General features: G+C 41.4%; 1 protein-coding gene across 8 annotated transcripts in view; it reads right to left on the reverse strand.

The window, feature by feature from the left end:
• Window positions 1–22491, reverse strand: part of PMS1 (PMS1 homolog 1, mismatch repair system component) — a 439606-nt gene that overhangs the window by 319658 nt on the left and 97457 nt on the right. For 7 of the 8 annotated variants that reach the window (XR_011314688.1, XM_069733861.1, XM_069733857.1 and 4 more), the window contains 2 exons: window positions 13111–13213; window positions 3625–3788 (listed from right to left, as the gene is read on the reverse strand). Coding sequence is in view for 7 of the 8 variants with exons in the window: in XM_069733861.1 (XP_069589962.1) it covers window positions 3625–3788; window positions 13111–13213 (267 nt within the window). In the remaining variant the exon portion in view is untranslated. Of the gene's footprint in view, window positions 1–3624; window positions 3789–13110; window positions 13214–14261; window positions 14295–22491 lie in introns of all 8 variants that reach the window. The other variant, XM_069733863.1, reaches the window with a different exon arrangement.

Genomic DNA, 22491 nt, shown 5'->3' on the forward strand with positions numbered 1-22491 from the left:
ATAAGTTCCTTAAGGGGTCTAGTTTCCAAAATGGTGTCACTTGTGGGGGGTTTCCACTGTTTAGGCACATCAGGGGCTCTCCAAACGCGACATGGCATCCAATCTCAATTCCAGCCAATTCAACATTGAAAAAGTAAAACGGCGCTCCTTCACTTCTAAGTTCTGCGGTGCGCCCTAACAGTGGTTTACCCCCACATATGGGGTATTGGCGTATTCAGGAGAAATTGCATAACAAAATTTATGGTTACATTTCTGTTTTTACACTTGTGAAAATAAAAAAAATGGTTCTGAATTAAGATGTTTGCAAAAAAAAGTTAAATGTTCATTTTTTCCTTCCACATTGTTTCAGTTCCTGTGAAGCACGTAAAGGGTTAACAAACTTCTTGAATGTGGTTTTGAGAACCTTGAGGGGTGTAGTTTTTAGAATGGTGTCACACTTCATTATTTTCTATCATATAGACCCCTCAAAATGACTTCAAATGTGATGTGGTCCCTAATAAAAAATGGTGTTGTAAAAATGAGAAATTGCTGGTCAACTTTTAACCCTTATAACTCCCTAACAAAAAAAAATTTTGTTTCCAAAATTGTGCTGATGTAAAGTAGACATGTGGGAAATGTTATTTATTAACTATTTTTCGTGACATATCTCTCTGATTTAAGGGCATAAAAATACAAAGTTTGAAAATTGCAAAATTTTAAAAATTTTCGCCATATTTCCGTTTTTTTCATAAATAATCGCAAGTAATATCGAAGAAATGTTACCACTAACATGAAGTACAATATGTCACGAAAAAACAATCTCAGAATCAGCGGGATCCGTTGAAGCGTTCCAGAGTTATAACCTCATAAAGTGACAGTGGTCAGAATTGCAAAAATTGGCTCGGTCATTAAGTACCAAATTGGCTCTGTCACTAAGGGGTTAATGGAAAAATTCACAAACGGTGTTTGATCCATGAATCGCCCAATACATTTCGGGGTCTGATTAGAATTGGTATTAAATAGTCCCTATTATGCTGTTCACATTTTTACATCATGAGACCAAGACGGCACATAACAGCTTATCAACAATACCTCGCCATTGTGAGGCTTCAAGCAGCATGTTATCATACGGAAGTGGCCACTAAGCTTTGAGTGTCACAGAGTGTCATTAGCAGAGAGCAACAGAGATACAGAGTGACTGTAAAAGTCATAGAAAAGTAGAGAACTGGCCATCCTTTGGCCACACTGATGACCGCTTCACTGTGAACATTGCCCTTTAGAACCGGAAGATGAATGGCACACAACTCAAAGCACAATTACGAAGGTGAGAGGCACCCAAGAGTCACATCAGACCATTCAAACCCGTTTACATCAGTGTCGTCTGCGTGCTAGATGACCTGCAAGGGTGCCTGACCACACCACCAGGAACAGGCTTAATTGACTTGTGTGGGGCAGAGAGCATCTACACTGGATGACAGAGCAAGTGGCCTCAGTGCTATTCACTGCTGAAAGTTGATTGACGCTGCGTAGAAATGATGGCCGCTAACAATATTGGAGACCTCAAGGAAAGCGCTATGCATCAGCCACTGTTGTCACCAGCGAAGCCTTGGATGGTGGTGATGTTACAGTGTGGGCAGGTATGTCTAGTCAATACAGAACTGACCTCCAATTTGTGAATGGTACAGTGACAAGTCCCTACTACTTGAATAACATCATCAATTCAGTAATTGTGACTCAGCACAAACAACACAGGCCTAATTTCATCTCTATGGACGACTAGGATCCAGCTCATCGAGGTCGCATCATTAAGGAATGGCTGCTGGAAACTGGGATACCTTAAATGGAGTGGCCTGCATTTTCTACAGACCCAAATCCCAAAGAAAACCTATGGGATCATCTGAGTCAATGACCTGAGGGCCGCCTTTCAAGAAGAGTGGGATGCCATGTCTCAGTAGGCAATAGCTTGACTTGTGAACATCATGAGACCGTATTCTAAAGCTGTAATTAATGCTCAAGGCCACAACACAAGTTATTAAGATATTGACAAATTTTGGGGGGTAATACCCACCACTTTTAACCCCTTTTTGAACTCGGACGGGATAGTAAGTCCGAGGTCAGAAGCCCCTCTTTGATGCGGGCTCCGGCGGTGAGCCCGCACCAAAGTCGGGACATGTCAGCTGTTTTGAACAGCTGACATGTGCCCGTAATAGGCGCGAGCAGAATTGCGATCTGCCCGCGCCTATTAACTAGTTAAATGCCGCTGTCAAACGCAGACAGCGGCATTTAACTACCGCATCCGGCCGGGCGGCCGGAAATGACGGCATCGGCGACCCCCCTCACATGATCAGAGGTCGGCGATGCTTCTCCATTGTAACCATAGAGATCCTTGAGACCTCTATGGTTACTGATCGCCGGTAGCTGTGAGCGCCACCCTGTGGTCGGCGCTCACAGCACACCTGCAATTCTGCTACATAGCGGCGAACAGCAGATCGCTGCTATGTAGCAGAGCCGATCGTGCTGTGCCAGCTTCTAGCCTCCCATGGAGGCTATTGAAGCTTGGCAAAAGTTAAAAAAAATATGAAAAAAATAAAAAAAATATAAAAGTTTAAATCACCCCCCTTTCGCCCCAATCAAAATAAATCAATAAAAAAATAACAAATCTACACATATTTGGTATCGCCGCGCTCAGAATCACCCGATCAATTAAAAAAAAACATTAACGTGATCGCTAAACAGCGTAGCGGGAAAAAAATTTGAAACGCCAGAATTACGTTTTTTTGGTTGCCGCGACATTGCATTAAAATGCAATAACGGGCGATCAAAAGAACGTATCTGCACCAAAATGCTATCATTAAAAACGTTATCTCGGCACGCAAAAAATAAGCTCTCAACCGACCCCAGATCATGAAAAATGGAGACGCTACGAGTATCGGAAAAAGGCACAATTTTTTTTTTTTTAGCAAAGTTTGGAATTTTTTTTCGTCACTTAGGTAAAAAATAACCTAGTCATGTTAGGTGTCTACGAACTCGTACTGACCTGGAGAATCATAATGGCAGGTCAGTTTTAGCATTTAGTGAACCTAGCAAAAAAGCCAAACAAAAAACAAGTGTGGGATTGCACTTTTTTTGCAATTTCACCGCACTTGGATTTTTTTTCCCGCTTTCTAGTACACGACATGCTAAAACCAATGATGTCGTTCAAAAGTACAACTCGTCCCGCAAAAAATAAGCCCTCACATGGCCAAATTGACGGAAAAATAAAAAAGTTATGGCTCTGGGAAGGAGGGGAGTGAAAAACGAACACGGAAAAATGAAAAATCCCAAGGTCATGAAAGGGGTTAATGACATTTGTTTCAATGCATTTTTTGAGATGAGAAAATCACCATTGTATGCTTCAACTTAAATACCCTACTTTCATGATAAAATATCACAGTAGTGTGAACTTTTTACGGTTTCCATAAATTTTACTCAAAAGCCAAATATTTTATGCCTAATTTTTTGTGAGTAGTGTATATAGTGAAAAAAAAAACTAGGTTTTTCTAATATTTTGTTTGTATAAATACATTAATCTTTCTAAAGAGGAAAAAAGCGTAGCTGTTATTCATCGGTAATTAATATACTATTGAAAAAAATGTGCAGAAATACCTTATTGTGCACAAGTACAATCCTGACATCTGGTTTAATAAGTCCATAGGAAATAAGTAGATCCTGAACCTTTCTGAGCTCTTCTTTGCATTTCTTTTCGGTGGCATAATACTGCTTTCTAACAGGGACATTTTTAAATAATTTCATTGCAGTGACTGTAGTGCCTAAAGCAGACAAAAGGATAGCTTAATGAGAAGGAAATCACACTGTTCAAACATTGATTATTAAAAGCATTTAACCCACCACTAACATTTGAACATCGTTTTAGGGTTAGTGCATAAGTTATGGTTAAATAACTATAAAGTGTGAACTTGATATTACTTTGTTGCAAGCACCGCAGATGTTTTGAGCTACAGCTATAGCTATGGCTGAATACAAAATGATTCCTATATTTTTTAATACATCTTTGAATATATCTTTGCTGCTTTATTCTCTCAGACTTAAATTACCACTTAAATGAGAACTCCCAAGAATTATTTTATTTTATGTGTGAGGGTCGATATGTGTCCCCCAGGATGCGGATAGAGACTTATTAAACCTGCTGGAGAGTCTTGTGTTCACAGCAGAACGCGTGTGAATCACAAGGCAAAACAAAAGTAAGAGTGGATTGGGTCTATGTAGTTGACCCAGTCATATTTTTAGGAAAACCCGTCAAGAGCTTTTATTTTTTGGGCGATTTGCAGGTTTGGTAATGGGGCGATTCCCTCTCTCTACTCCGGGTTTTGGAAGTGGCTCTATGGCCACGATTCCATTTAAATCTGTCAGTTTTGCCTTGGGTGTGTCCGTTTGGAGTTTGCAAGCTGCAGAGCAGAAGGCTCTGTGCAACCCAGTAGTGTGTGGAGTTAACACAGAGCCAGGGACATCAAGGCGGCTGACGCACCCAAGAGACACGGCAGTGCCACTGACCACGGCAAACGGGTTTTGAACACAGACTGTATTTGTGGAAACTTGGTTGTGATCTGAAGATATCACTCCTGTATGTGAGTCTGAACTGTTTATGTTGAACTTTCTGTGGTCCCTGCCTACCTGTCACACTGCACCAACCCCGCTGCACTACATAGGGAATAATCCCTAATCCTGTGTAAATGTGTATGTAATATAGTACCTTAATATACTCAGGCATTCCCGGATTCCAGCACCACTCCAATCCTATTCTCACTAATCACATGATGGTTTATGTGTGAACTGGGAGTAGCGATTACAATGTAGTCTAGAGTCTCGTTCTGACGTGACATAGACTTACATTCTAAAAACAACTTAGGCTCATACACACATCCCAGTGTGATCCAGCAAGGCGAAATTTGAGTGAGCGCAAGAAGATGACTGGAACAACGCTGGAGACCAGGGAAGATGGTGATCAGTAAGGATATTAATGCATTTACAATTACATAATGTACATATTTAGCTAATTTGGGGGAATAAAACAATATTTGGGAGTGCATTTTTAAAGGCAACCTATCATTATGAAAAAGCAGTCTAATTTGTTGGCATCATGATGAAGAATAGGAGGACCTGAGCAATGATATAAGGTTTTGTGAGAAATGATGCAGCATAACCTGTATTTTCACAATTTAGTCCTCTGCTCTTTCTAGGATTTTCTGTCCAGTGGGCGGTCCTACCCATGCCTGACAGCTGTCTATGTATAACTGTGCATACAGAGAGCTGTCAGCCCCTGATGGGACCGCCCACTGGACCCAAAATCCTAGAAAAAAGCAGAGGTATATATGAATAAAACACAGGTTACACTGAGTCTTTTCACACAAAATTATATATACAGAGCAGATGTAAGAAAAAAGAGAATTAGAACAGCACAAAGAAAAAGTGCGGGTGCAGAGCCCCCCAGGCAGATACCAAACCTCAATTATAAAAAAGAAAAGATGAAAGTAGCACACCGTTTGTAGTGAAAAAGAGCTTATTGAAATCAGCTCAGAAAGCGACGTTTCGGTCCCAACAGGAACCTTTCTCAAGCAGATACAGAGCAGAGATTACATATATATATATTTATTTATTATGTATGGTATATCTGCTCTGCTTCCCCTGCTCTAAAACACGGCGCCCACAGATTGGATTGCATTTTTACAGTGACAGGTTTCTTTTAAGCAATTTGTTTTATTAGTGTATCCCGAATAACCGTGCATTGTGTACATTGCACGTTACATTTCATTAGTGACTAGTGCCATCTACTGTACATATAGGCAAAGGAAAGCACTGAACACTTTAATTGGAATGTTATTTCTTTTAGGATATGTTTAAGTATCTGGTTTTAGACATTAATTCTACAGTTAAAATTTCTCCCTAAATGTGTTAACATTACGCATGTGGTGCAGAGGAAATATGAAAATGACATACCCAACCTCATAAGTGTGCAGAACTTTGTTCACTAACTGGTTCCGAGGAGAAGTTTGGGAAACCTCTGTCCTCCAAGATATTTTCATATATTCACTATTACTATAATTTTATGCAATGCTTGTTGAAACGACGATGACCATTTTAGAGGCCCGGTCGCTATATGCCCCTGGGCTTTAGAGCTAATTCTTACCTACTACATATTGATGGCTATTAATGATTGAGAAATGACTGGATTTGGTGGTGCTGTATATTCTAAGATTTCTCCCTTCTCTCCCCCTCAGCAGCTCGGTGGATCATTGTAGGTATTTTTTACTTAAATACTTACCGTTGTTTTACTTTTTCATTGTTAAATTAATATTACTCATGAACATAAGAAACATTGTAATATACAGTATCTTACCAGTAATGGGAAATTCTGTCCTCATTGAATACACATTTTACCTCAGAACTAAGAATTTTGATAATGACTGATTAATTCTGCCAGAGAAAGAAGCAAATTTCTCTGATACAATATATAACAAAGTTTCTTATTTTCATGTGTAATATTGATTTATGAAATTAAAATAAAAAATGACAGTTACTCTTTAAGTCATAAAGCAAGCATTATGGTGTTTCTTGCCTAAATCTACCATAATTTGAATGGAAAAATTTAAAAAAAAATGATTGAAAAGGCTACAGTCCTTGGATTATGTGTGAATAAAAGACGAGATATGAGGTGCTTTCCACACAAAAAAGTTTTATCACTAAGGGTACCGTCACACTAAAACGACGCTGCAGCGATACGACAACGATGTCGATCGCTGCAGCGTCGCTGTTTGGTCGCTGGAGAGCTGTCACACAGACCGCTCTCCAGCGACCAACGATCCCGAAGTCCCCGGTAACCAAGGTAAACATCGGGTTACTAAGCGCAGGGCCGCGCTTAGTAACCCGATGTTTACCCTGGTTACCAGCGTAAACGTAAACAAAAAAAAAACACTACATAATTACATTCCTGTCGCGTCCCCCGGCGCTGTGCTTATCTGCACTGACAGTGAGCGCCGGACAGCCGGAAAGCAGAGCGGTGACGTCACTGCTGTACTTTACGGCTGGCCGATGCTCACCAGTCAGTGCGGGAAGCTGAAGGCGAGGGACATGACCAGACACTGGGAATGTAAGTATGTAGTGTTTTTTTTTTTTACATTTACACTGGTAACCAGGGTAAATATCGGGTTACTAAGCGTGGCCCTGTGCTTAGTAACCCGATGTTTACCCTGGTTACCAGTGAAGACATCGCTGAATCGGCGTCACACACGCCGATTCAGCGATGTCAGCGGGAAGTCCAGCGACGAAATAAAGTTTCAAACGATCTGCTACGACGTACGATTCTCAGCGGGGTCCCTGATCGCAGGAGCGTGTCAGACACAGCGAGATCGTAAGGATATCGCTGGAACGTCACGGATCGTGCCGTCCTAGCGACCAAATTGCCACTGTGTGACGGTACCCTAACCTGAGACTAGTGAGGGAAGTTTCACTCTGATCTAATTACCAAGACCATGCCCTCAGGACAAGACGCACTGTGCTTCCTATTAGTTTGTTTGTTCTACACCAGGTAGGGGTTCTCTTTGTCTGTCCAAACAATGGTACCTCAGAAGTTGGACACTATTTGGCTGTACTCTGAATCAGTGGAGGATCTCACTTAGCCTATAGGAAGTCTCATTAAAGAGCATTCCACGCTGAATGGGAGTTATCTTCATCTACCTCAGCACTTGGATATTATTGGGCTGAACTCCCATTAAGGTTAGACAATGTTTTATCTTAAGCAATTTATATTCCATATGCGGGGATAATAACTAAGTACATATAGATGTTCTATTAGTAATATACAATATTTACATATTTGGGGATCTGTGTATGTTATTGTGCAGCAATTAGATATTTATTTAGGAGCACCAGATGGTTTTTACAGAATATAGCAAATAATAATAGGCTCCTTATTAATGAGGATTTAAACTGTCAAGACATTCAATGGGACAGAAGAGTATTCTGGTTGTGACGAAAGCTGTAAGTTCTTCACTACAATTGAAGACAATTTCTCTAAGTTGATAGATGAACCAACCAGAGGAAATAATTTGCTGGATCTGGTACGGTCAAATAGACCAAACACAATTTCTGATCTATAGGTCCGGGAGGATTTGGGCCGTAATGACCATAATATGGTAAGTTTCAATATCATTCAACCAAACATTTTTCTTTCGTTTATTTTGAATGGCCTTCGACTCGATCTCGAGCAATGGCGACTTGATGGATGAACAATCTGTAGTAAAATTGAACTTGAGCAAGTCTAGATAGGTCCATCAGGGTCTTCTCCATTGGTATCTTAATAATATCAAGCCATCGGATTGCTGGTCTTCCTCTTCGCCTTATTACTTCTATTCACCCGAAAATAATTTTCTTCTCAAGAAACTGCACTATTCGTATGATGAGTCTAAAGAAGGCAAGTCGCAGCTTAGTGATTCTGGTCTTGAGTGACATGTCTGGCCTGGTTTGTTCCTACATTGATTTAATGTGTTCTTCTTGCCATCCATTGATAACATCCTTCTCCAGCACCACATTTCAAAGGCGTCGATTCTGCTTAGTCTTGCTTCATTATCGTCCCGACTTTCGCATCCATATGTTACCACAGACAAGACCAAGCCACGTAGAAGCGTGTCTTCGTTGCCAGTGAAATGTTTCTTCATTTGAAGACCTTGTGACTTGATTTGCCCATAACTTATTCAAGTATTGCATTTTCTGAACATACATTTCAGTAGGCCAACATTTCAGATTTTAAAATAATTTTTGAAGCTGGTGTAATAAAGTATTCTAATTTACTGAGATAATGATTTTTGGGTTTTCATTGGCAGTAAGCCATAATCATCAACATTAACAGAAATAAACACTTTAAATAGATCACTCTGTTTGTAATAACTCTATATAATATGAGTTTCACTTTTTGTATTGAAGAACTGAAATAAATTAACTTTTGAATGATATTCTAATTTTGTGAGATGCACCTGTATATATATACAGTTGGGAAAAAGTAGCCACCAATTGTGAAAGTTCTCCCATTTAAAAAGATGAGAGAGGCCTGCAATTGACATCATAGTTAGACCCCAACTATGAGAGTCAAAATTGAGAAAACAAATCCAGAAAATCGCCTTGTTTGATTTGGCAAGATTTATTTTCCATATTATGGTGGAAAATAAGTATTTGGTTGCCTAAAAACATGCAAGATTTCTGGCTCTCACAGACTTGTAACTTCTGCTTTAAGAGGCTCCTCTGTCCTCCTTATTACCTGTACTAATGGCACCTGTTTGAACGTGTTATCAGTATTAAAGACACCTGTCCACAACCACAAACATTTAAAAAAACTGACTGTCACATCCAAACATACACTAAGTGTGAACAGGTGCTGAACCTTGAGTCGCCAACTTGTATATAGTCAAGTAAATAAGGCAGCACACTGCAGCGCTAAAACAAGCAAACATGAAAATTGAACTGCATTACTGCACTAGAAATATGAAAAATGAAAGCGTTTAGCGCATAAAAATGGCCAATTTTATGTGTACCTGATAGCCACTTTACGGCATCTCTCTTATACCAGGTCCTAAACCAGGTCCTGACCTAAACTTGCCTTTCCTCGCTGAGAATAAACGTCTCCATCTGAATGGGTACGTGTGAAACCTCTTCTTAGAATAAAATTCTCTCTCTCTGTAGAGGGGTAGTGGACCTGCTGTAATTAAAACACCTGTGGCTCGGAGGCGGAGTGCTCGATCAGAAGGCTAAAGAATACATTTCAAAAAACTGACCGTCACATCCAAACATAGACTAAGTGTGAGCAGGTGCTGAACCTTGAGTCGCCAACTCGTATATAGTCAAGTAAATAAGGCAGCACACTGCAGCGCTAAAACATGCAAACATGAAAACTGAACTGCATTACTGCACTAGAAATATGAAAAATGAGAGCGTTTAGCACATAAAAATGGCCACTTTACGGCATCTCTCTTATACCAGGTCCTAAACTTGCCTTTCCTCGCTGAGAATAAACGTCTCCATCTGAATGGGTACGTGTGAAACCTCTTCTTAGACTAAAATTCTCTCTCTCTGTGGAGGGGTACTGGACCTGCTGTAATTAAAACACCTGTGGCTCGGAGGCGGAGTGCTCGATCAGAAGGCTAAAGAACACATTTAAAAAAACTGACCGTCACATCCAAACATAGACTAAGTGTGAACAGGTGCTGAACCTTGAGTCGCCAACTCATATATAGTCAAGTAAATAAGGCAGCACACTTCAGCGCTAAAACATGCAAACATGAAAATTGAACTGCATTACTGCACTAGAAATATGAAAAATGAGAGCGTTTCTCTGCAAAGTGACCAGGACGACTGATCGGTGTACATGAAAGAATGAATGGGGCCATGCATTGTGAATTTTTGAGTGCAAACTTCCTCCATCAGCAAGGGCATTGAAGATGAAACGTGGATGGGTCTCTCAGCATGATAATTATCCCAAGCACACCGCCAGGGCAATGAAGAAGTGGCTTCGTAAGAAGAATATGAAGGTCGTGGAGTGGCCTAACCAGTCTCCAGATCTCAACCCCATAGAAAACCTTTGGAGGGAGTTGAAAGTCCGTTTTGCCCAGCGACAGACCCAAAACATCACTGTTCTAGAGGAAATCTGCATGGAGGAATGGGCCAACATACCACCAACAGTGTGTGCCAACCTTGTGAAGACTTACAGAAAACGTTTGACCTCTGTAATTGCCAACAAAGGATATATAACAAAATATTGAGATTAACTTTTGTTAATGACCAAATACGTATTTTCCACCATAATTTGAAAAATAAATCTTGCCAAATTAGACAAGGTGATTATCTGGATTTGTTTTCTCAATTTTGACTCTCATAGTTGTGGTCTACCTATGATGTCAATTACAGGCCTCTCTCATCTTTTTAAGTGGGAGAACTTGCATAATTGGTGGCTAACTAAATACGTTTTTCCCCAATGTACCTAATGGGAGTTTCCTCCTTCCACACCATGGATCATATTGAGGACTGTGGAAAACCTGATTCATACCAAGCCAGAGTTCTAGTGACTCTCTTTACCCCTTACCGAAATATGATACATTGCTATGTCATATGCTAACTTCCTAGCTTGGATGCGGGCTTGCAAGCTGAGCTCGCTCTTTTCCCGGCAGATGGTGACTAATTTAATCAGCCATCATGTGCCCTTAGCATCCACAGGAGAAGCTACGCTCAACCTATGGCTGTTGACCTGGTAAATGTCACCATAAATCTCTGACATTGGCAGTAAACAAGCCCTGGCAGGGGGAGTCATTCCACATTCCCAAAGTCACGCCCCTGACAGGATCGTGAGGTGCCAATAGGTTGCTATGACAGCCGAGGGTCTTTGAAGACTCCCATGCCTGTCATTACGGTACTCTTATGAAAGCCAGCCTATAGCTGGCGTCCATAGGAGATCATGGTTTTCTCTAAACATAGAAGTGCTAACGCACTGTTATTTATAGCACAAGCGAGCAAACGATCGCAGCTTCAACTTTCCTAAGTGGACTACTAAATACAGTAAAAAGTGGGAAAAAAAAGGTTTCAATAATATGAAAAAACTATTTCAAATCATCCCCCTTTTGCCTCATTAAAAAAAAATACAAAAATAAAGTATTGGTACATATATTTAGTATCACTGCGTTTGTAAAAATCCGAACTCTATGCACATTTTGTTGGATTAACCCCTTCCCAACATGCGTCGTGCTGCAGGAGCAGTGCTCCCACAAACCGCAGTACATGTACGTCGCCACAATCGGGTGCTGGTGTTAGCTCTATGTGAGAGCTGACACCCCGCAGCAACACCCGCGATCCGTGCTAGCACCAATTGCAAGCATTTACACCCTGTGATGCCGCAGTAAGTAGTGACAGCGACATCGGGGAGCATTGCACAAGGAATGGGCTCCCTGTGTGCTTCCATCAGCACAATGCGATGGGATGGTGTTGTGCTGATGCTGATGGTCTCCATGGTGACCCCCGGCCGCAAGATGGCCAAGGGGTCCTTCAAGGAACGTGGCTTCTAAGTGCCTGCTCAGAGCAGGAGTTGAGATGCCTCCTGCCCTGCATGTCAGATGCTGCTCCGATGCTCTGCAGTGCAGAACATCTGATCAGCGATATGATCCTATACAGTAATGTCCCATCCTGAAGCAATGTAAAAAAGCAAAAAATAAATAAATACAAAATATTTAAAAAAATGTAAAAACAAAAAAATCCCCAAATAACAAAAAACAAAGAAAAAGATTAATCCAAAAAATACATTAATTTGTGTAAAAAAAAAAGTACACATATTTTGTACCACCGGATATGACCCGCTCTATAAAATTGTCCCTCTAGTAAACCCCAGTAAACTGATGCAAAAATAATTATTTTTTCTATAAAATAGTTTTTATTAAGTAAAAGTGCCAAAACATGAAAACAATACTATATAAATGCAGTATTGCTGTAATCGTTCTGACCCGAAGAATAACACGATCGCTGATAGATACAACTGCACAGGTGTGGCCGACACCATTTTGAGGAGGAATCTTTTTTTTCTGAACAAATTTATTTCACTAAATAAAATAATAAAATTGATGTTATAGATACAATCATGCTACAATGCAGGCGCGGCTCCCTGCCTGATGAATGTGATTTTGTTATTTTCTTTTTCAAACCATATTATATTCAGTATGTAAAATAGGGGGCAGGTCAGTGAGGGATCAGTGACCGGTCATAAGCCATACAGATGAATATGTAAGCAGAGCACCACATGAATATGGCCGCCCCAAACCACAAGAATCTCATTAACTGAAAACTACAAACACAGATTAAACAACAACCACAAGACAGATTCCTTCAACCAAGGTATCATTGGAATCAGTATAACGGAGCCGACCTGACACTGTGTGTAGGTTACTGTGCACAATCCTGCTGACAGGTTCCAGTAAATGTGATATCGGGCTGTAACGGGACACTGAAATTGGAGTGCCGCGTGATAATTTTATATTTACTTCTTTATAAACCGGTTCTCAGACTTATGTATTAGCTAAGCATGACTAATGAGGTCAGTGCAATTACCTTGTCCAAGGTGTGAAGGTTTCTGGGATACAACATGTCCATTATTGTCCAAATAATATTCAGTGCTAAATGGCTCAGTAGCGGTCTTTGTGGTAATATGTACCTAAAATTGTGTGGAAACAAACATTTTAAAAACAAACCCTTTTAGTCACTGCACCCTACTGTTAAAATCATTACAAACTAGTAACAGTGAAACTTAATCACAATATTTCTAAACAGGATTCTTAGAAATGCTGATGAAAACAATTGAGGAAATGAAGTGGAAGCCATTTTCCATTGTCACTTTTGAAAAATAGTGATGAAAAAAATAAAGTACAACTTTCTATTGCAATGAGCAGAAGAAAGATTAATTCAACTATTAACTTATTGATCTTACAACCAGATTTTGGTTTTCGTCTTTATTTTTTTTTTTATACCCGCCACCTATTAAGATCCATTACTTTTCATTTTCTATGTCAACACAGACATATGGGACTTGTTTTTTTAAGGGAAGATTTATATTTCTAAAGGTATCATTCAAAAGAAGTTTTCCACTATTAAGGGCTTTTTATCTCATAGGACCCCCATGGGTGAAAATTACAAATCGGAGATTTACTTACCCTCACCTACTCCAGTAACAGTTTTTCAATGGTGCTTCTAGCTTAAAGCTATATGCACACGATGCAGATTTAGATGAGGATCAGCAGCATTTTTGGCCGCACGGATTGTCATCAAATCCGCAATGTAGTGCACAGCCAATGTTAATCAATGGGAAATGGAGATTTGCTGTGCACATGCTGCAGAAAAATTTTCGCAGATTTGCAGTGTTTTATTTTCCACAGCATGTCAATTCTTTTTCTTTTTGCGGATCTGCAGCGTTTCTGCACCCATTGACTTCCATTGAGTCAGGCACGAGAAACGCTGCAGATTGGGAGGAGGGAAGTTTGTGGGCGGAGCTGTGTGTGTGTGTACCTGTGTGCAGGGATCTGCTTGAATCTGTGTCTGTGTCTAGGCAGGCATCGTTCGATGGGACTACTAATCCCATCCGGTTATCCCTGCTACAGTGACACCATTAGCCAATGATGGGAAAGTAGTCCCATCATCCGGCTAATGTGTTGAATGTTAAAAAAAAAACAAACAAAACATACAGTACAAATATAGTACATACTTACCATATACACCTAATCTCTGAAGCCATCGATCATCTGCAAATAAAATTAAAATAATAAACAAACAATATACTCGCTGTGTCCAACGTAATCCAATTAATAACGATTGTCTCACTACGATCTCCGGTGGAGAGCTGTCACATCAGCAGATGTGACCGCTCTCCAGGGGCTCCGGAGATCAATGACTGAAATAATCCTCTGCACTGTATCACTCCACCGCCGACAGGTCACCTGAGGTCACCTGTCACTTACGGCATTACAGAGTGAGAATTTTCTCATGGCTGTAGTTCTGTAAAGTAAACTGCGACGATACACTTGGATGTCACGATTAAAAGGGATGCGGAGGGTAGGCTACAAACGGATATTTTCCGTAAACCAACTGCCACTAATACCCTCCTGCATGCCTCATCGTGTCATCCTCCACATATGATCAAGGCAATCCCTGTGGGTCAGTTCTTGCGTTTGAGGCGCATCTGCTCTAATGAACCAGATTTCATTAGTCGGGCAGGTGAACTCACGTCTCGTTTCCTGGCGAGGGGATACAGCAGGCGTGTTCTCAAGAAAGCCTATCATCGGGCTAAACACTCGGATCGGGATGGTCTCCTTTACGGAGATAATTCTGGCAATCGGAGTGGCGGTAATCAAATTAGGTTTATTACATCTTACCATTCTAGGCATGCTGATATGCGACTGGCAATGAAGAGAGCTTGGCCAATCTTGCAGGCTGACCCTATAATCAAGAAGTTTCTCCCTAAATATCCTCTTATGACGTTTCGGCGTGCTAGAAACTTGAGGGATCAGCTCACCCATAGCCACTATGTTGGCCAGACTGTGCCAACGTTCCTCGACGGCGCTGCTGCGCGGAGTGGTTGTTCTCCATGTGGTAAGTGTGTTGCCTGCCCTAATGTTGAGCGTTGTTCATCTTTCTCTAGCTCTGACGGTAGTAAGAATTACATCATCAAAAAACGTATTACTTGTACATCTAGATACGTTATATATTATGCCACCTGCCCTTGTGGTCTTATATATGTTGGTTTGACCACGAGGCAGTTAAAGGTCAGAGTTAGAGAACATGTGCTCGGTATTCAGGCGGCAACCACATGTCTTGATGTTACCACTCTCAAAACACTACCAAGACATTTTAGAGACTTCCACTCCTGCGATGCAGCGTCGTTGAGGGTGCGTGGCATAGATTTACTCAACATTAATATTCGTGGCGGTGGGTTGTCCAAACGCCTTGCTCAACTTGAGTCAAGGTGGATCTGGACACTGCGTACGATTTACCCTGACGGGTTAAATGAAAATATTTCTTTTGCCCCATTCCTGTGATCCACATTTGCTTGTGCATTTTCCATCATTTTGTCATCCATGGCGAATGTTCTTTCTTTTATATTTGATTTTAATTCCGTTTTTATCTTTTGTTTATGTAGTGGTGATGGTTTGCAATCATATATATAGGATGCTGCTGACAGTGTTCGTCTGCGTGTCAAAATTTGGAGCCTGTTATCATCTACAATGTTATCTTGTATAGTTGTTGTATTATATTTAACACGCTTGTTTGTGTGTATATATACATATATTTATATGCTTATGCTTGTTGCTTCCGCCCATTTATCTTATTTGTTTGTTTAGTATTTATATGCACGTTTTGTAACTGTATATTGCCCATATGGTTGTGTTCTATACGCGAATAAGAGGGATTGTTGTTCGGGCTGTTAATACTAGCCTTATGTCCATTTTGTAGTTATGTGTACTTATTTAATTATTATTTATTTTTTGCATATTTTTGTTTCCTTATGTTTTCTATGGCTTGTTTATTAGTACACTGATCCTGTATCTATTTCCCTCTATGGCATTTATCTGTGGGGAATTTGTGCAGTATCATATATGTATTGTACTCTGCACTTCCGCCCTTCCATACCTATTTCTAGATGGCGGCGCGATGCCCGGTTTCGTGTGCGCACGCGCCGGGGTCTGGGTTGGTGCGCGCGCCTGCTTCTGCCGTCCGGCGCCGGTCACGTGGGGCCCCACGTGTTTCCGGTGCCGGCGGCCATGTTGGAGGTGGCGCGCGCCGCCCGGTGCCTGGCTGTGCTTATGGGGGCGTTTTTGCACGCTATATTGACTTCCTGTCGGCGGCACATATATATGTGTGCCATACTGTGTATGGCTACCCCCTGATGAAGGAGCTGCGCGCTCCGAAACGCGCGTCGGGGTCAGGCCCGCCGCTCCTTGTACCTGTGCTGTTTTTTGGAGGTATGTCATCCGCTATGCATATGCTGATAGATGCGTAACTCCTACTGTGTATCCCCCTTATGAGGGCACTTGCCCTAGATCTGCTGGACTATGTACTGTTTACATTTTCATGCGGGGAGATGGTATGTAATGCTATAATAACATAGCAGCACGGTCCTTGGACCTGGTTTTGGTCTGTTTTTTTGTGCATTTGCCATTTGGGTGCCTCTGTATCCCCTACTGTACCCCTGTTCTGTGTATGGTGTTATTTTAATGTTTTTCAATAAAGTGTTATTTTTTATGGGACCATATGGCTGCCTGTTCTCTTCTTTTTTTCTTTAGTATATTCCTATTGGCAGTTGGCCCCTTTATTATCCATTCGGCATATTTTACATATGGTACTTTCGCTTTACTCTACCATTATCTGAGTTTATAATATGCTGGCCTCAATGTTATTTTGTTATTTTGACGATACACTGTGGTAGGGTTATTTCCAGTCAGTGTGTCATTGGAGGCCCTATACAGTGGTCACATCTGCTGATGTGACCACTCTATATGGGAGATCGTCGTGGGACACTCGTTATTAAAGAGGGACTACGTTGGAACAAGTAGTATTTGTGTTTGTTTTTTTAAAAATTTTTTGCAGGTAATCAATGGCTTCGATTGGATTAGGCATGGAATAACAATTATGAAAAAGTGTGTAGTGTTTTATTTCATTAAAATACTTTTTTCTGGCTGTGTCTTTTTTTAACCCATTAATAACTATAGGATTAATAATGGATAGGTGTCTTATTGACACCTCTCCATTATTAACCAGGCTTAATGTCGTCTTACAATCAAAAGTGACATAAACCCCTTATTATCCCATATGCAACAGTAGTGGGAAGAGAGAGGCTAAGTGCTAGAATTGGCACATCGTACAGATGCGCCAATTCTGGGGTGTCTGGGTGCTGGTATTTTTAGCCAGGGGGGCCAATAACCATGGCCCCTTTCTAGGCTATGAATATCAGCCCGCAGCGGTCTGTATAGCATTTCTGGTTATAAATTATAGGGGGGCCCCACGTAAATTTTTTGGGGTCCCCCTATTTTAATAGCCAGTAAAGGCTAAATATACAGCTGCAGGCTGATATTCATAGCCTGGGAAGCGCCATGTGTATTTCTCCCTTCCCAGGCTAGAAATATTGGCCCCCGGCTTTCCCTCTCTGGCGCAGAAAATTGCGCGGGAGCCAACAACTTTTTTTTTTTTTAAGATACTGCATGCAGATTTTGTGTGTATGTCTTTAAATATTTATGTACCATTTTTTTCTATCTCTCTATCTATCTATCTATCTGTCTGTGTGTGTGTGCAAACATTATTCTTCCATGGAGTTGGACAAAGAAATTACATCACAATTCTTTTTTTTTTTTAAATAATAGATCTTTATTTAGGTTACAAAAACGCATACAAATTCGCATGAAAAAACACATCAAATCCACATCAGCAACAGATTTTTAAATGCATTTTCTGCCAAAACGTGCAGATTCTGTGCAGAAAATTCAGCAGGCAAATCTGCCTTGTGTGCACATACACAAGGCAGATGTCCGGTCTAAAATAAAAAGTCTGTAGTCACTCTGAGTGACTGCAGACTTGTGAATGCTCCGAGTGCTGGCACTGTGCGCTGCGACCATTTGCCATTTTCTGCCCCGGGAATGGCAGTCAGGTATGCGATATGCTTACTCCTTGGCAGGACCCGTCTAGGATTCGCCGTTCTCTGCCCTGGCAATGGCTGTCAGATATGCACACTCCTGGGCAGAACCGGTCTAGTAGGCGTGAGCCTTCCATCAAGCACAGCTGGTGTGTCTTGGACAGCAACTGGAGAGGGATCTGCCTGCAGCGGATCTTGATGTTTTACATGCCTAAGGGCATTTAGTGCTGCAGAATTTTTCTCAGACAACCATTAACAACCTCACTGATAGCAGCCAAGCAGGTGTCCGTGTGTGGATTTCTGCACATAGAGCTATTGAAAAAACAAAGATTCATTGAAGAATTGGGGGGGGGGGGGGGAGGGGATACTCCTAAAGCCTTTCCCGACTGGGAGGTTTTCATTTTTGCACTTCAGCTTTTTCCTCCCCTTCTTGTAAGAGCCAGAGCTTTTTCATTTTTCACCTCCACAGCCATGGCCTTATGAGGGCTTGGTTTTTTTTTGCAGGAGAAGTTGTGGTTTTGAATAACACCATTCATTTCACCATTCAACGCACGGGGGAACAAAATACAGTATAGTGAAATTGCGCAAAAAAATGCAATTCTGCCATAGTTTTCTAATGTTTTTTTTACAAAGATAATTTTGCTACAAAAATGACATTGCAGTAATATTCACTGGGTCAATACAACTGTGGCAATATCAAACTTGCAAAGTTTTTTTTGTTTGTTTGTTAAAGTGGTGAAATAAAATGGGAAAACTTTCTTGTTTACAATTTGTCATCATTTTCCAAAACCTGTAATTTTTACATGTAGAGAAGTGTGTGAGTCCTTTTTTTGCATGGTGAACTGACATTTTTTAGTCATACTATGTTAGGCTACACACGTTTTGAATGCTTCTTATTCCATTAATTCTCTTTTCTTTTTGCAGTGTTGCGGCGACCAAAAAAATAAAACAATTATGATGATGTTTTGTGTTTTTTGTCTTTATCACTTTTTTCGTTTGGGTTAATTTGAGGTTTTGACATATTAGACTTTTATGGAAGCATCAATACCACATGTGTTTTTTTCTGTTCAATTTTGCTTTTATTTCTTTACTTTTAATTGTGAACAAAGGGGAAGATTCAAATTTTTATATATTTTTAAAAACTTGTTCCCTTTATTTATTAGGCCTCTAAAGAGAATTGGACCAGCAATTGTTTGACCAGTGTACAGCATGATAAATTACAGCAGCAGAGTTAAGGCAGGAAGTCCTTCATCAAGCTCCTGGCTGCAAAAATAACCCATCGATAACCCTCAATCGCATCACAGAGGTACCGATGGCAGCGTGGAATTGCGCAGCCATCGATTTGTGGGCTATACAGTTGGGTGAAAAGAGTCTGCCCCCTTCCTGATTTCCTGTTCTTTTGCATGTTTGTCACAGTTAACTGTTTCAGAAATCCAAACAAATTTAAATATTAGACAAAGAGAAGACAAGTAAACACAAATCAGTTTTCACATGAAGGTCTTTATTATTAAGGGAAAAGGAAACACAAACCTACAAAGTCCTGTGTGAAAAAGTGATTGCATACCCCCCTTAAAACAAACTGCTGGGACTGGTCACTACTACGACAACTGTTGTGAATTCTGTGGCCAAGCTCCCTCCTGTGGTCGAGAGTGGTACTTCGGCTGGTTCTGTCTATGAGCTTCCTTTGGTGGATGAGAGTGGCACTGCGGCTTCTGAGTTTCCTTCCTCAGGTGATGAGGTTAAGTCGTTAGGTGCTGCTCTATTTAACTCCACCTGGTGCTTTGATCCTGGCCTCCAGTCAATGTTCTAGTATTGGTCTTGCTTCCTCCTGGATCGTTCCTGTGGCCTGTCTATCCTGCATAAGCTAAGTTTTGCTTGTGTTATTTTTTGTTTGCTATTTTTTCTGTCCAGCTTGCTATATTGGTTTTTCTTGCTTGCTGGAAGCTCTGAGACGCAGAGGGAGCACCTCCGTACCGTTAGTCGGTGCGGAGGGTCTTTTTGCCCCTCTGCGTGGTTGTTTGTAGGTTTTTGTGTTGACCGCAAAGCTATCTTTCCTATCCTCGGTCTATTCAGTAAGTCGGGCCTCACTTTGCTAAATCTATTTAATCTCTGTGTTTGTATTTCATCTTACTCACAGTCATTATATGTAGTGGACAATCTGACTTTGTCCCAGGAGAAGGCTCAACGTTTCGCTAACCGCAGGCGCTGTGTGGGTCCCCGACTTCGTGTTGGGGATTTGGTTTGGTTGTCATCTCGTTATATTCCTATGAAGGTTTCCTCTCCTAAATTTAAGCCTCGTTTCATTGGTCCATATAGGATTTCTGAGGTTCTTAATCCTGTGTCTTTTCGTTTGACTCTTCCAGCTTCTTTTTCCATCCATAATGTGTTCCATAGGTCATTGTTGCGGAGATACGTGGCACCTGTGGTTCCATCTATTGATCCTCCTGCTCCGGTTCTGGTTGAAGGGGAATTGGAGTATATAGTGGAGAAGATTTTGGATTCTCGTGTTTCGAGACGGAAACTCCAGTATCTGGTTAAGTGGAAGGGTTATGGTCAGGAAGATAATTCCTGGGTCTTTGCCTCTGATGTCCATGCTGCCGATCTGGTTCGTGCCTTTCATGTGGCTCATCCTGGTCGGCCTGGGGGCTCTGGTGAGGGTTCGATGACCCCTCCTCAAGGGGGGATACTGTTGTGAATTCTGTGGCCAAGCTCCCTCCTGTGGTCGAGAGTGGTACTTCGGCTGGTTCTGTCTATGAGCTTCCTTTGGTGGATGATAGTGGTACTGCGGCTTCTGAGTTTCCTTCCTCAGGTGATGAGGTTAAGTCGTTAGGTGCTGCTCTATTTAACTCCACCTGGTGCTTTGATCCTGGCCTCCAGTCAATGTTCTAGTATTGGTCTTGCTTCCTCCTGGATCGTTCCTGTGGCCTGTCTATCCTGCATAAGCTAAGTTTTGCTTGTGTTATTTTTTGTTTGCTATTTTTTCTGTCCAGCTTGCTATATTGGTTTTTCTTGCTTGCTGGAAGCTCTGAGACGCAGAGGGAGCACCTCCGTACCGTTAGTCGGTGCGGAGGGTCTTTTTGCCCCTCTGCGTGGCTGTTTGTAGGTTTTTGTGTTGACCGCAAAGCTATCTTTCCTATCCTCGGTCTATTCAGTAAGTCGGGCCTCACTTTGCTAAATCTATTTCATCTCTGTGTTTGTATTTCATCTTACTCACAGTCATTATATGTGGGGGGCTGCCTTTTCCTTTGGGGAATTTCTCTGAGGCAAGGTAGGCTTATTTTTCTATCTTCAGGGCTAGTTAGTTTCTCAGGCTGTGCTGAGTTGCATAGGGAGCGTTAGGCACAATCCACGGCTACCTCTAGTGTGGTGTGTTAGGATTAGGGATTGCGGTCAGCAGATTTCCCACGTCTCAGAGCTCGTCCTTTGTTTTTGGTAATTGTCAGGTCACTTTGTGTGCTCTGAACTTCAATGTCCATTGTGGTTCTGAATTACCTGTTCATAACAGACAACGCCTTCTTGAACTAAATATTTGACTATAATAAAATAAAAAAAGCTTATACTCACCTATCGTGCCAGTGCAGTTCCCACGGTGTCAGCTCTCGTGCGAAGTTGTGACACGTGACCCCTGCGCCCAATCAGCACTGGCGTCACTGTTCCCACCTAGGTACGTTTTGAACAAGAATAGAAAGTCCGGGCTGTAGCTGACTCTTGACGTCCTCTTCATGTTCAATTCGGTACATAGGCGAGGACAGTGACGCCAGCGCTGACTCAGTCTACCTGGGGCTTTCGAGCCGCGTTGTGACAGGTGATCCCAGCACTGAGTGCAGATACAGTGGGAATGGTGTCAGCATGGTAGACGAGTATAAGGTTTTTTATTTCTATCAGGCCAAATATTTAGTTCAAAAAGGGGTTGTCCTAGTAGCGGACAATTAGTGATGAGCGAATATACTCATTACTCGAGATTTCCCGAGCACGCACGGGTGTCTTCCGAGTATTTTTTAGTGCTCGGAGATTTAGTTTTTATTGTATTGTATTGTTTAAGATTATTGTACTTGATTTTATTATGTGTACCCCTCCTTACATGTAAAGCACCATGGAATAAATGGTGCTATAACAATAAATAATAATAATTATTGCCGCAGCTGAGTGATTTAGTGATTTAGATCTCTTAGCCAGCATAAGTAGCAACCAGGCAACCCCCACATGTACTTATGCTGGCTAACAGATGTAAATCATTCAGCTGCGGCAAGAAAAACTAAAACTCCGAGCACTAAAAAATATTCGGAGGACCCCCGAGCATGCTCGAGAAATTTCGA

This window comes from Ranitomeya imitator, chromosome 7 (genome assembly GCF_032444005.1).
Source record: "Ranitomeya imitator isolate aRanImi1 chromosome 7, aRanImi1.pri, whole genome shotgun sequence".
Classification (NCBI taxonomy): Eukaryota; Metazoa; Chordata; class Amphibia; order Anura; family Dendrobatidae; genus Ranitomeya; species Ranitomeya imitator.